Below are 14,928 nucleotides of genomic sequence, written 5' to 3'. Positions count from 1 at the left end.
TTATTTTTAAAATGCCAAACTTGCCACAAAGTACTGAAATGTCAAAGAAGGGACCAAACTTGCAGCACATCCAAGAGTCTGTGCTAAGTGTGAGTTTTCTTATTATTTTCAGCGATGCTTGTTTATAACATCCTGTAAACAGATTACACAGTTTTCTGCAGGTGAGAATTACTATCCCTCTGTCATGTTTGGAATGCTGTGAATTTACAGAGAATGACCCATTTCTAAAAAGATGAATCACATTTACCACAAATATTTATGAGCATAGCCCCAAAATTGTGTGACATCGTACATTTTTAATGATTAATCAACTGCTAACACTTGAAGTAACATGAATTCCACCTCTTCCCATAAAGCTATAAAAGTATCTCCAGGTGGGTAATGTACATCACCTAGCAGTGACAAGGAAGATGACTAATAATGCCCTTGAGACGTTTCAGCCATATTGCAGCTGGCCAAAATCCAGTAATGGCTCATGTTGACTGATTTCATTCATTTTATTGTCTATATAATATCCTGGGAGAGGATAGCTGGTTCAAAAGGGTTCATCCGCAACGGACACCTTCTTCTTTTTGAGTTATACTTGCATTATAACCAACGGGGGAGATACTATTGTAACTTTTGCCATTTAATAATAAAACCATACCATTTCAGTTGTAACTTTTCACTTTAATTTATGTGCAGGTACATCAATTCTCCAATAAATATTTAAACTCCTGTGATTTCGTATTTCTGTTATTTTTCCCCCTTACTTCAAATGTCATGTTTAAAACTTTTACGGGCAGATAAATCCTCTTTTGTTGAGACAATATAGTCTTTAATGGTATCACATTGTCTGAAATATTCTCGGCAAATTTTTTTCTTGGGGGGTGGGATATAGAGTGATAACTTCCCCATCACTTGTGAAAGATCATGCGCTGGCAAATGATTCACTTCGGTAAGGAAGCCTCTTTCCAGATTTGCACGGAGGCAAATGCAGTGCGGAGCATCCTACTGCTGAGGCAATGTGAGGAGAACCTTTCATCCTTCTCATCCATATTTGTCACTGTCAACACGCCAAAAAATCAATTAATACCCTCAATGGCCCCCTAGCACCTTCTCAATAAAATCCAGAAAAAAAGTTGGGGATCAGAAAGCCTGATTCCAGACAACCATTAATATGCTATGTGCCCCTGTAAAATCACTTTCCATTTCTAATCTTCAGTGTCCCCATTTGTCAAATGAGGAGAACCAGACTAGTCAGACTCCAAAGAATCATCCAGCTCCACTCTATCCAATTCTGTTTTACTTCTGATAATTCTTTCAAACCACAGACAGTGTCTAATTCTGTCTTCATTCCCAGGAATGTCCTACTCCCGTTCACTTTCTCTATTCTCTCATCATCCTATCTCTTATACACTCTCAGGAGGAAGCTTGAAGTCCCCTGTGCTGCTAACATCATGTGATGCTCACCACATAGCATCTGATATCATCTCCGTCTTCATGGGTTTGTCTCTTATAAATATACAACCTGACCTGGGTTCACATCCTGCCCATGCCACTTACCAACTGTGAACTTGAACTGGTTACTTAGCCTCCCAAGCCTAAATTTCTTCATCTATAAAATGGGGATGGTAATAACTTACTCTCAGTAATGCCTATAAAATGCCTGGTGTATAATGCCAATTCAAATAAATAAATAAATACAATATTAGTGCTTATTATTGTTACTCCTACTCCTACTCCTACTCGAGGCTCTTTTAAGACACAGCCTAGGTCTTGATCAACTCATTTCCCAGTAGGCTCAGAGTAGTTGGAAAGAAGAGGGACTTGGTGGTCGGGTCCTGAACTGACACTTGGGGTGAAGTCACGTGTTCTCCCTGAACTGGACCCAGCGGGTGTCTGAGGTTAAGAATTGTATCTTCAGATTCTGTGAACACAGTGCCTAGCAAAATGCTTGCCACATAAATTCTCATTATATAAGCAAATGGAATATGAATATGAAAAGGAGCAACCGTAGGGTTAATGGATGCGCAGTAGGGTTAATTAGAGCTACTGTAAAATACTTAAGGAAGAAATAAAGCTGAAACACCTCTAACTCCAAAGTCTTGGGATGGAAGTAAATGACCTCTCCCCAAATGAAGTAAAAATTGATCCCACTGTGTAAGAGAACAGGAAAGGACTGGGTTCTCTAGCAGAGCAGGCAGCTTCGTGCCCCAGATTCTTGTCCTAGGTAGAGCACGGTGGCGAGGTTTTGGCAGAGGAACAAATACCACGTGGGAGGACAAGGGACTTCGGATCAGTTGCCTCAAGTGCAACCAGCTCTGAGCGAAGCGGCCAGGTGCAGGGGAAGTCCGTTCTCAGGGCGCAGCGCAGCTGGGCAGCCAAGCCCCACGTTCCCGTTTTTGACTCTTTCTCTCCAACCTCCCCCACCCAGCAGTCAGGTCCCGGAAGGTAATTAGTGTGGGGGAGAGGCAAAGCTTCTGAGTCTGCAGGGAGATGGGAAAGTAAGGGTGGAGGCGGTCTTCTTGTCAGAGGTCTCATCAAGGTGGGGGGGCGGGGAGAGAGAGGAAGGGAGGGAGGGAGGGAGAGAGAGAGAGAGAGAGGGGAAGAGATTTTCCATTTTTGCACTCGAGGCATACCTAATGATATTCCCACAGACAGACAGACAGGCAGAACGAGAGAGGGACAGACAGGACACACTTGAGCGTTTGAAATCTTTCATACCCCCAAATCCAGGACGCAGCCTGTTGTCATAACCATCGAGTAAGCTGTCCAGGATGCGGGTAAAATTTTCCGGGCATAATTTCTCCTCCTTTTGGTTTTGTCCTGGGGATTCGTTTAAACTGCAAACGCAAAAAAAAAAAAAAAAAAAAAAAAAAAAAAAAACGGCGTAAGGGGTTGTTTTAAGAATCGATTACAGAACAGGTGGAAACAGGTTTATCTTCTAGGGAAACAGACTTTTGCCCCAAGCTACAAGAGGCAGGTCTGAAGGATGGGGGGACAGAGAAATGGTCGGGAAAGGCGCACCCTGAGCACACGCACCCCCAAACCCACACTCTTCTTGCACCCGGTGCCCCTTCTGCTCTCCGCGTCTACGCGGTCACAGAAAAGCCTAGCTTCGGTCCTTGACCTTACAGCGGAAACAGGAGGGTCTGGTTTGCCCTGGGAGGGGCGGCGGCCGGAGGGGGCTCGGAGCTGGCCACTTCTCCACCCTTGCCCCTCAGGACCCCAAAGAACTCACCAAGCCGCCAGGCAAAGGAAGTGCAGGAGGGCGAAACTGACCCGGGAGGACGTGGCGATCGCGGGTACCTTCTTGGCAGAAACCATCTTTGCAACATGCCATACTTTAAGCCTGTTCACGTTTCCAGGCTCTCAAGATGCCCTGAGCAGGGTGCGAGGCGAGGGCAGAGGCTCTCCGCGGCGTGCGCACACTCGCGCTCACACTCGCCCGCGCTCACACTCGCCCGCGCTCAGCCAGCCCGAGCCGCGGTGGGCGCGTGTGTGCACGCGGGCCAGGGGGAGGCGGAACCTGCCTTTCCTCGCCCCCTCCTTTTCTCGCTGAGCTCTCAATGTGTATGGAGAGCTATGTATACCGCTCAACACCCTTTCGTGCCCGCACCGTGGAGCCTCCGAGGTTAACCTCAGCGCGCTGACACGGAAAGGCTGAGCGAGTTCTTCCCAACCTTGAACTCTGGATTTCCGCCCCTCCTGGCGTCCGCCGCCCCCAACCCTCAGCGGGTCCCCGCCCACAGCAGTGCCTAGCCTCCACTTTTCCCTCCCCCCCCCACCCCCCGCTTCCTGCTGGGATTTGGATTTCACCAACGAAGCTCCTCTCTCAGGTTGTCTGAGGACCTGTTTTGTACCCATTTTCAAGGCTGAGGGGAAGGAGCGGGGGCATTAGGATGGCTGGGCGTGGGGACGGGAGACTGCGGTGAGCACAGGGGATCGAGGACGGACGGAAACAAACTTTGGGACTCTCCCCTTCAGGTGCTGGGGCGGAGTGGGGCGGCAAAGGAAAGAAGATTCTTCCTGGTGAGAGAGAGGGGTTGCAATTCACCGGGCACGCTCGCGCCAAACTTAGCAAGTGGACTTGAGCCTCATTCTGTTCGCAACGCGTTTGCCAAGCTGTTGCTGTGAACATAACACATTCCTTTACTACACTCGCTCCCACCTGGCACACACACACGCTCAGCTCTGCTGCCCCATCCTTTGCTGGAGAGGTGAAGACGAAGGACGTCGGGTCAAAATCACTTTCACTTTTGGTGACACTTCCTGCTCTTTTCTTTCACGATAGAGCTCCCTGACTTCCTGCGGTTGACCGTTTTAGGGGGCAGGAAAGGATGGCTGTGGAGAGGGAGAGGAGAGAGACAGAAGAAAGGCAAATGTGGTGGGGGGTGGGGGTGGGAGGGGCTCAGTAGACCTGTTTAAAACGTTAATTATTGGTTCCAAGGGGGAAAGGTGTCTTTCACATTAATAGTGATGCAAGTGGAAATTTGCATATGATGGACCAATGACCTAAGTGATTTCCAAAAAGTTAGTTCCCTGGAAACTGTCACCACCAATATTTATATTCTGTTTAGAACTTTGATGGTTTGTTCAAATTTGGATGACTACTGGGCTGATCTGATATGAAAACAATAGGTTTTGTTTCAGTATCGTCATTAAATTTTTTCTTTGCAAAGGGGAAACCTTTCTGACCGCCCAAAGTGCTTAATCGCAGAGGTATGTATTCCGTGATATTATATATTGTTTCCTTCATGGAATTTATTATACTTCATCCTAATTCTGTCTGTGTCATTCTTCTCTAAAGACCCCTTGAGGGTCTGGGCTGGTAATTATGATTTATCTGTGGATATTTTTTCTCTTATTACAGTGCATACAACATAGTACAAGGACAATAAATATTTATTGAATGAACAATTAAACAAATTAATGAATTACCTACTCCCAGATCCATCCTAATTAATTTGGATGAAATTCAAACTTACTCTCATCGAAAAATGAAAATATTAGTGTCCTCCCTATATATGTCATGAAAGCATTTTTTCAATCTGAATGCTTTCTTATACTTCAGAACAGAATTTTATTTTTTTCTTACAATATCCATTTGAAATATAGAGATATTTAGATATTGATATACACATATATATCAAAAAACAAATATAATGGCCTAAGGGACAAGAGGTTTCATATTGTTAAAGAAAAATTATCTTTAAAATTTCAATTTTATATATGTGAAACTAATACCTTCAAAGGTATGAAAAGAAGATTTCCCCCTTCAGTGTAGCTACTTCCAATTATATTTTTGTTAACAGATATATTTAAGATCAACTGAAGATAATAGCATAGATATATCATTTTATTTTATTTCATAGCCTTTCATTTATGCTGTCCTTTATATTACTTAAAGAAGTTATATGTTGGGTGTTACTGTCTGAAATCTTTAAAAAAATTTTTTTTGTCACTAGGAATTTTAAATTAACCATAACATTAAAAAATTACAACTTACCAGAAGTTACAAATATCATTAGATATGCTATTATTTTTATATAAATTTCTATCCATTCTGATTCAGATTGTGAGTGAATCCTGATTGCCTGTATATAACTGTACAGAAATATAAAGGTGTTAAAATTATACATATTAATTCCTTATTTAAAGTTAACAAAAGTCTTTCATTGCTATGCTTGATAGAGTTTGAATTAGGTTCAATTACATAACCCCCAAACATCATTATGTTAAGCCAGCCACATATTATAAATTTATCATAAAGCCTTATCTCTGGTATGGTAGAATACAAGTGAAATAGATTGCCCTAATGCTGAAGTCTTACCTCAGAGTGCGCATACCTATGAAATGCCCTAAAAATTAATACAAAATTTTGTATTCACATAAGTATGTGCATTTTTCTTTGAGGCTCTTTATGACTTTCATCAGAGTTTCAAAGGCTATGGACAACGATAGTACAGACTAATGTTTTAAAATAAAAGATTAAATATGTAATAGAACAATCAACCAAATAGGTGGAAAACATTTGTAACCAGTGTGTACCAAACATCTCTATCCCATTTGATACCCTTATTCATGGCCAGTTTCCATAGACTGTTATGTAGATCTTGGGTCTCCATTGAAGGTACTCAGCTCATTTACTGTCAATTTGTCAAACATCCAATTAGCTTGGCACACAAAACTTTGGAGTGGTAATAAAATGAATTTGAAAGAATTCAACCTGTTTTTGTTTCCATTAATTGCCTCCCTTAATTTTATTTGTGTATATGTGTGTATGTTTTCAAAGTTTCTGAAAAAAAATACTATTATCAAGTAACAGATTTTTTTTCTATATCTAATAGTAATGATTAGGAAGGGAAATTCATGTGTTACCAATAATGCCCCAAGTTAAACTATTGTTAAATTTTCTGCCAAGTGTCTGTCGCCTTCTTCTTCTCCTTCTCCTCCTTCTCCTTCTCCTTCTTCTTCAACAACAGAAGTTAATTTTCTCACACTGAAGGCTAGAAGTCCAGGACCAAGGTGTCATCAAATTTGACTTCTTCTGAAGCCTCTCTTCTTGACTTGCAGATGGCCTCCTTCTCACTGTGTCTTCTCGTGGTCTTTTCTCTGTATTCATGCACTCTGCGTTCAAATTTCTTTATAAAGACACCAGTCCTGTCGGATCAGGGTTCACCCTAAAACCTCATTTTAATTTAAAGGCCTTTAAAAATTCCCTATTTCCAGATAAGGTCACATTCTGAGGCTCCAGAGGTTATGACTTTAACTTATGATTTGGGTGAGTGGGGGGACACAATTTAGTGCATAACCGTGGTGATCTTCCTTCAACTATATTTTAAAAAAAATGAAAATAATATACATATAGTGCGTTTTAAAATTCATTAAGCTATAAAGGCAATTTGGACATTCTTATACGAATAGTAATAATTATGATGATAATAATCTTTATTATAATAATAGCAATTATCCTTTATTAAGTAGCTAATTTCATTCAAATCTTCAGAACAAATATTTATGGTTAGGTATTATTATTCTCGTGTTATGAATAAACTGAAGCTTAAACATGCTGAGTAATTTGTTCATGGTGGGCCAAGCAATGGAAAGATCAAGATTTTATTCTTTGTCCCTGTAGGACTAGCTGGATAAAATGTAATTTTGTTGTTCTTGTTGTTTAATTTGACATAGACATATATTCTGAAATGATTACTACAATAATGTTAGTTAACCCATCCATCATCTCACAGTTATTTTTTACATGTGTGGTGAGACCATTTAAGATCTAGTCTCTTAGCAAATTTCAAGTACACAATACAGAATTGTTAACTATGTATAACAATGTTAACTAAGTATGTCACTACGCTTTACTAGATCCCTAGGACTTATTCATCTTATAAACAGTTGAAAGTTCATACCCTTTGGTCAATATCACCCCATTTCCCCTACCTGCAGTCCCAACCACCTGTTTTCTCTGAGTTCATGCAGCATTTGTCTTTCTCAATCTGTGTTGTTTTATTTCCAGAGCGATACCAGACTAATACAACCAAATTGGAAAGCCATTTGGCAATAGTTGAAGTTGAACATGAATATGCCCTATGATCAAGCCATCTCCTGCCTGTTTTATAGTCCATAGAAGTTCTCAAACATTGCAAGGAGGCAACTGAAAAATAGTACATTGTTTGTAATTGTGGGGAAATAGCAACAAAATAAAAGTCCTTTGATGGGAAAATGGACACACTGTATTATGGTATAAACAGAGTACTATAAGGTAATTAAAATTAAGAAAGTCAGGTATAGGAGAAAAATAAGATAAGTAAAATAAGCAAGTGACAGAATAATACCCTCAGTAAAATATCATTCATACAAAATTTAAAACATGAAAAATAACATTGTACATTGTTTATGGGTACGTATGTAGTGATAGAGAAAAAGGCAATGGATATCTATGGAGAGGAAGAAAGGGGACTAGAATAGAGAGAGGAAATTGACTACTTCAATTATTTAAGTATTGGAGCAAATATGAAAAAATCTTAAATATTGACAGATCTGGTGGTAGGGACTTGAGTGTTCATTATATTACTTTTTTCATTGTCCTGATCATCTATTGCTGTATAACAAACCATTGCAAACCTTGCTGGCTTAAAACAGCAATTTATAATGATCTCTCAGTATTCCTGGTTTGACCGCTCTCATCCGGTGGTTCTCCCTGGAGATGCCTCAGGGAGATGCCTGTTGCAGTATCTGACCTGGTAGCTGGCGCTGTAGTCATCTGAAGGTTTGACTGAGCTGGCCACTGAAGACAGCTTATTACTTCACATGACTGGCACCTTTGCTGGGACATCTGGAACAGTTGGAGGGTTGGCTGGATCTCTCTCTCTCTCTCTCTCTCTCTCACTCTCTTTCTATTTCTTTCTCTGGCCTCCCACTTAATTAGCTTGGATTCCTGACAACATGAAGCTGGCTTCTCCAAAATAAACATTTCCAGAGTTGGGCTGAAACTGTAAGACTTCTTAAGAATAAGCCCCGGAAGTTACAGAGTACCACAACTACTGCATTCTACTGGTCAAATCAAGACGGGAACAAATCACATCTGTGCAGAGGAGATGCACAAGAAAATCGCTGGGAGGTATGGTTTTTGGGTGGCCATCTTTGAAGACTAGCCACCATATGTACTTTTCTGTATGCTTGAAATAGTTCATAGAAAAATGAATAACATTTTATACGAGTTGTATGATAGTAAATTTTATGTGTCAACTTGACTTGGCCACATTACCCAAATATTAAGTCAAACATTATTCTAGATGCTTTTGTGAAAGTATCTTTAAATGAGGTCAACATTGAAATCAGACTTCGAGTGAAGTAGATTACGTTCCATAATGTGGGTGGGCCTCACCCAATCAGTGGAAGGCCTGAATAGAAAAAAGACTGACCTCCCTATAGGAAAAGTGAATTCTGCCAGCAGACTGCTTTCATACTAAAACTGTAACTCATTTCTGGTTTTCCAGCCTTCTGTCCTATCCTACAGATCTTGCACTTCCAGCCTCCATTATTGTGTGAGCCAAAATAAATGACTAAATCCCATCCCCTACTCACCACCATTGATTCTTTTTCTCTGGAGAACCCTAATCTAACACAAGTGGTAGAGGAAGACAAGACTAAATGTTTACTGAATCTCTTGGATATGAGTAAAGTTTAATGGCTCAGCCCATTTAACAAATTAAAAATTTTCTTGCCTTTCAAATGTCACTGAGTTCTTCTGAAAGAGAAATTGTATAAAATTATAATGGAATCTTGAATCGGTTATTACAACATACTGTCATTGTTGCTTTTAGGATGCTTTTTAGATTTTTGTAACACCAGTAAAGGTTCATGACATGTGAGCATTTATAAATGTTGAACATACATGAGCCATAATTTTGGTTCTAAATTAATCACTTGCAGGAGCTCCTGGGTTGGTTCAGTGTGTTGGATGTGCAACTCTCGATTTTGGTTCAGGTCATAATCTCACCATTTGTGGGACTGAGGCCTGCATCTGGTTCTGTGTTGACAACCCGGAGCCTGCTTGAGATTCTCTCTCTCTCTCTCTCTCTCTCTCTCTCTCTCAAATAAATAAACATTAAAAAATCATCACTGTATTTAAGTCTTATTGTTTTGATTTTTTTAATCAGCCAAATAATGCATGCACATTGTAGAAATTTTGAAGGATACAGGGGCGCCTGTGTGGCTTACTTGGTTGATCATCTGACTCTTGATTGAGGCTCAGTCTTGATCCCAGGGTTGTGAGCTGTGGATCCTGCTTGGGGTTTCTCTCTCTCTCTCTCTCTCTCTCTCTCTCCTTTCTCTCTCTCTCAAAAAAAATTTTTTTGAAGAATACAAAACAATACAGCAAAAAAACCCTGTACAATGCAATTATTCAAATTATTTAAACTCTAAAAAAAAAAAAAGAAAAGAAGCCTAAGCCTTTGAAGAGATATCACCATTTCCTTAATAAGCTTTGGGAAGCACAATAGTAAGTGGACATATTTAGCAATTACATCAGCCCAAGAAACAAAGACGTGAAATGTATTGTATATTTTATGTAATTTTATTGCATATATTTGCATCGGATATGTTAATTTTATCTATTTTTTCACTGGTGATATGAAGAGATTCTCACTTCAAATGTATTAATAAACAGAAGCAAAAAATAAACCTGAAAACATATTTATTGTCACTAATTGTTCTAGACACACATATTCTGGTCTTTCAAATTGTTTGAATAACAAAAACCTTAAAGAAAAGCATAACGTCAGGTATTCAGGTGTCTTTTTTAGTATTTTTAAGTCCTCAATACAGAGCTTAACATGCAAATCGGGTTCAGGCAAAATAAATTGCCAAAATATCAGAGATTTACACTGGCCTGCTATCGAAGCGAGACAGCGTTAGGAATTAAATTTTCCGTACAAACCTGTGAAGTCTTAACAGGACACGGTGGCAATATGTTTGGTCCTCTGAAGACTATGTAGCCAAACTGCTCTTCATTACCATCTGGTGGTTGCTGCATGGAGTGGCATTAAACATAACTCTCAAAGAGAGTTAAAGGAACTGAATATCATACTTAAGAATAGAGAGAAGAACCTGAGTATTACTGATGAATGTGACAAACGCGTGAGGATAAAGACCAAAGACGGACTTGGGACTTGACTTACAATAAAAAAAAAAAAAAAAGTATATCATAAACAGTTCATTTGGAAACAACTTACAATGGAGAAAAGTTGGATGTCTGGTAACAATGACTCAGGAACAGCATAAGATTCCCAAGTCACACCTATTTGCTTTATGACAGAAACAGACATGCAATTTTTCTTCTGGTGAGGTATTAGATGTAAGCATTTTTTTCTGGACTTACTAAATCTTTCAGTCATCCCTGTATATTCATATGCCATCTGCCAAAGAAGCATCCTCTTCCATTTTATCTACCTGGCAAACACTTCTATCTCTCTAAAATTTTAGCTTAAATGGTGCCTCGTTTCAGAAGTCTATCTGTGCCGTCCCGGCTAAGGGTTCTGCTTATCCACCCCTACAGAGCGCTGATCATTTGTGTAATGGTTTCTTTTCATACCTGTCTGAGTTTCTCAAGGGTAGAGACCGTGCCTTCTTTATTCTTGTAAGACCCAAGTTCTAAGCATTTAATTTATATTTACGCAAGGAATTAATCCAGCAAGTTCATTGTTATTTAGGAAATTTAAACCAAAAGAAACCTCTGACATTTCAAGCTTAACAGACAGTAAAGCGAGGAAAAAGTTAGATTTTAGAGAAAGGGAATGTCCATATTGACCTTTTAAATTTCCCACTTCCATCATAGAACTGCAAAGCCAAAATACAACCAGGGAAATCATCTAGTTTTGCCACATAATTTTCAGTGTGAGACTAAGGCTCAGAGAGAATGTATGACTTTCTCAAATGTCTACGATTAACAGCTACCAGAATCAGGATTTCAATCCCTGTCTTCTGACTCTCCATCATTGAGATTTTTATTCTACTGGCTAATCCCTAACTTCTCTTCAGAGAAAACTTAGTTCTAGGGCACGGAACTTGAAATCTAAAAATTAAAAGCCTTTTTATGGATCTGAATTCTATTCTTGATCCATGACCCAGCCTACAAATATTTATGGGCAAGTTAGGAAATCATTAATTATGTTATTGGGCAATATAATATATTTAAGTGTTTTAAGTGCTTGGATTTTGTGCCACTAGATCTATGAATTTACTCTAAAAAAATAACAAGGCATGCATGCCAATATTACGAGCACGATGAGCAACAAACAGCATTATTAATACTTACTTCTGACAAAAAGGATAGACTCCCTGGTAAAATTTCTGGAATGTTTTGCTCTTATGAGATATACTTTAGGGCTGAGTAGGAGGTTTTTGAGATGCTCCAAACACACCTTGTTTTTTAATTGCCTACTCTAAGTAGACGCCAAATCCATGTGACCTCACTATACGAACAGATGACACAGTCTCTTGGATTATGTTTCTAATAAGATATGTTGGCTAAAATCCAGAACCACTTTTCTTCTGGGAATGTGTATATGGTGCCATATCATGCGGTTTTTTCAGCTTTAGAAATTATACTTCCAGAGGAAAAAAAATGCTTTTGGCATTTGCAGTCTTAACATTTATAGTTTCATAGTTTTGGCATTTCCACAGGTCTCTGGCACATGGTGATTTGTAATTTCTGCTAAGGCGTAAATATAAATAGTGGGTGCTGGGAGGCCAGGGGGCAGACACAGCCAGGCACTGAACCAGAAAGAATTCAAGCCAAGGACGCACCTGGGCTGAGGCCAAACACAACGTGGCTTTGTGGTTCCCAGGGTTACTGTCCCACATGCAGAAACTCTCCTGGGGTGAGTTTAAAAAATATAGAAACAAATATAGAAAAAAAGTGGTTCTTGGTGAAGTAATAACCATCTAGTAAGATTTTAAATTTTGGTGCGTGCTGAAAAATGTAGCAAACTTATGGTTTGAGCACAGTATCTGAAAAGGAATGTTTTGGCACTAAAAGGAATAGGAATTCAAGAGAAAGTAGTGAGGCAGTGAAAACATTCCAGTATCCATAAAGTTGAGACTATCAGTGGTCTACCTTAGAGTCAACTTTTTAATAGCTTTCTGAAGACACAGGCACTGAAAATATCCTTTTTATTAGGTTGTTGTTGTTTTTTCAGTCACTGAGAACATTGGTTCTCCCTCTGTAAGTTCTTTAAAACTAGAAACCAGTGGCTCGTCAATGACTAGCAAATCTCTTTAGCCAACTAGGCTAACTGCAATACACGATGCTTAGTCTGCCTTACAGCCAACTCTCAGCATTTTAACCCCTTTCTGTGCAAATAAGTGTTCTCTTCTTTTCTTTCTTCCTGCTCTTTTTAAAAAATCTTACCTGAAATTTGCAAGTATCTGATTTTGAGATACTTTTGATATTATGTCTTTTCTCAAGCCATCCCATAAAGATGCGATAATGTCTTTTTGCTTTCTCCTTGCTTGATATAACCCAACTATTTTTCTGATTCATCTCGATGTTCTTTGAGAAGGGAATCTCTTCAATTGAATTGTTTACAACAAAATTATAATGATAAATGTGTTTTTCCTTTCTCCTTCCCTATCAAATTATGACCATAGACTTTGACTTTAGGTTGGAATTGGCTTTTAGAAATTTTATAAAGCTGCCTAACATTCACAGACAGACCCCTCATTAAGTTATACTGAAAAAGTCTGGCTCTTGGGAAAGATATTTAACATATTATAATATTATTTCATTATTCCAAAGTACATATTCTCACAAAGTTCACAGTAACAAAAAATAAAACGAGGAAAAAAATGTAAAAAAAAATATCCTGTAATACTCATAAAGATAGAACTCTTTCCTTTTTGAGTCTGGTACATCTATTACATCTATAATTTGTCTTACATCATGAATACAAAATTACTGCAAAATCAAATTGCTTCACTTGCTTTTGATTACAATGACTTGAGTTATGATAAAGTATCTATCCTATAAGCAAACTGTTCCTAAAATAAGGAATTATAGAAGCCAGGCATTGAAACACATTTTATGTGGGTTTGGCATAAGATTCAATAACTAACATGTTTTCAACATATTTTGCTTTGCTTGTAACACAAAATTCTGCCATATGTGAACCCAAGCAGAACACAGAATAAGTGGGACAAATGGAAAATATAGAAAGATGATAGATTTAAACCCAAATATTCCAATAGTTACATTAAATACGAGAGAAAATATTGCAATTGAAAGACAAAGATTGCCAAACTGAATAACAAAATAAAGCTCCATTATATACCACTTAAAACAGACTAACTTTAAATGTAAGACAATTTTAAGATAAAGTGTACCCCATGTTGTCAGATACAGTAATTTTATTTTATGTGCAAGAAGCGTTATTAGAGATCAAGGTGAATGTTTTATATTGAAAAAGATATGGTAAATTGTGGTGAATGTTGGGGCACTTGGTAGCTCGGTTGGTTAGCATCTGACTCTTGGTTTCGGCTCATGTCATGATATCATGGTTCGTGAGTTTGAGCCCCTCATCTGGCTCCCTCTCTCTGCCCTTCCCTGGCTGGCTCTCTCTGTCTCTTTCAAAATAAATAAATAAAAACTTTAAAAACATTGAAAAAGATGTAAGCTTATCAGAATAATATAATAATTCTTAAATTGTTTGCACCTTCATTCATAGCTTTAAAAAAACACTATAGGAAACATTGACAAAACTGCAGAGCGTATATTCTTTTCAAATGACGTGAAACATTACCCCTAAGTGACCGCATGCTGGCATCTTAAAACAAATCAAAGCAAACGTGAAGGGATTGAAATTATACCAAGTGTGTTCTTTGATCACTGTAAATTTTTTTTTAATTTTTTTTTAATGTTTATTTGTTTTTGAGACAGAGAGAGACAGAGCATGAACGGGGGAGGGTCAGAGAGAGGGAGACACAGAATCTGAAACAGGCTCCAGGCTCTGAGCAGTCAGCACAGAGCCCAACGCGGGGCTTGAACTCATGGACAGTGAGATCGTGACCTGAGCCGAAGTCAGATGCTTAACCAACTGAGCCACCCAGGCGCCCCTGATCACTGTAAAATTAACAAACATTAGTAACACATAGATAAGCAGAATATCCTTCTAGAGATTGGAGAAAAGTAGAGGGAGATAGAACAAGTGTTCAGGGAGGTAGGTGGGGTCTAGGTCATGGCGAGGCTTAAGCTGTACCTTTACTAAGGCACTTTTATCCCGACAGAACATTGGGAGAACATTCAAAGATGTATATTTTAGGACTGATATAATCAATTTTACATTTTAAAAACATCATTCTGGCTGCAACTGTGGTGATGGGTTTGAGAGGAGTGAGACTGGGTAAAGAATGGTTTGAAGTGAGGAAAAGTCTAGAGGC

At 38.9% G+C, this 14,928-nt stretch overlaps 1 protein-coding gene across 1 annotated transcript in view; it reads right to left on the bottom strand.

Moving 5' to 3' along the window:
• Positions 1-3,666, bottom strand: part of GABRA4 (gamma-aminobutyric acid type A receptor subunit alpha4) — a 67,196-nt gene extending 63,530 nt beyond the window's left edge. The window contains exons 1-2 of the mRNA XM_030313933.1: positions 3,224-3,666; positions 2,707-2,825 (exon numbers count right to left, since the gene is read on the bottom strand). Coding sequence (XP_030169793.1) covers positions 2,707-2,825; positions 3,224-3,309 — 205 coding nt within the window. The 5' untranslated portion in view covers positions 3,310-3,666. The remainder of the gene's footprint in view (positions 1-2,706; positions 2,826-3,223) is intronic.
• Positions 3,667-14,928: the final 11,262 nt, after the last annotated feature.

This window comes from Lynx canadensis, chromosome B1 (assembly GCF_007474595.2).
Source record: "Lynx canadensis isolate LIC74 chromosome B1, mLynCan4.pri.v2, whole genome shotgun sequence".
Taxonomy (NCBI): domain Eukaryota; kingdom Metazoa; phylum Chordata; class Mammalia; order Carnivora; family Felidae; genus Lynx; species Lynx canadensis.
The sequence above is the reverse complement of the archived record's forward strand: the minus strand, read 5'-3'. Positions and strand labels throughout refer to the sequence as shown.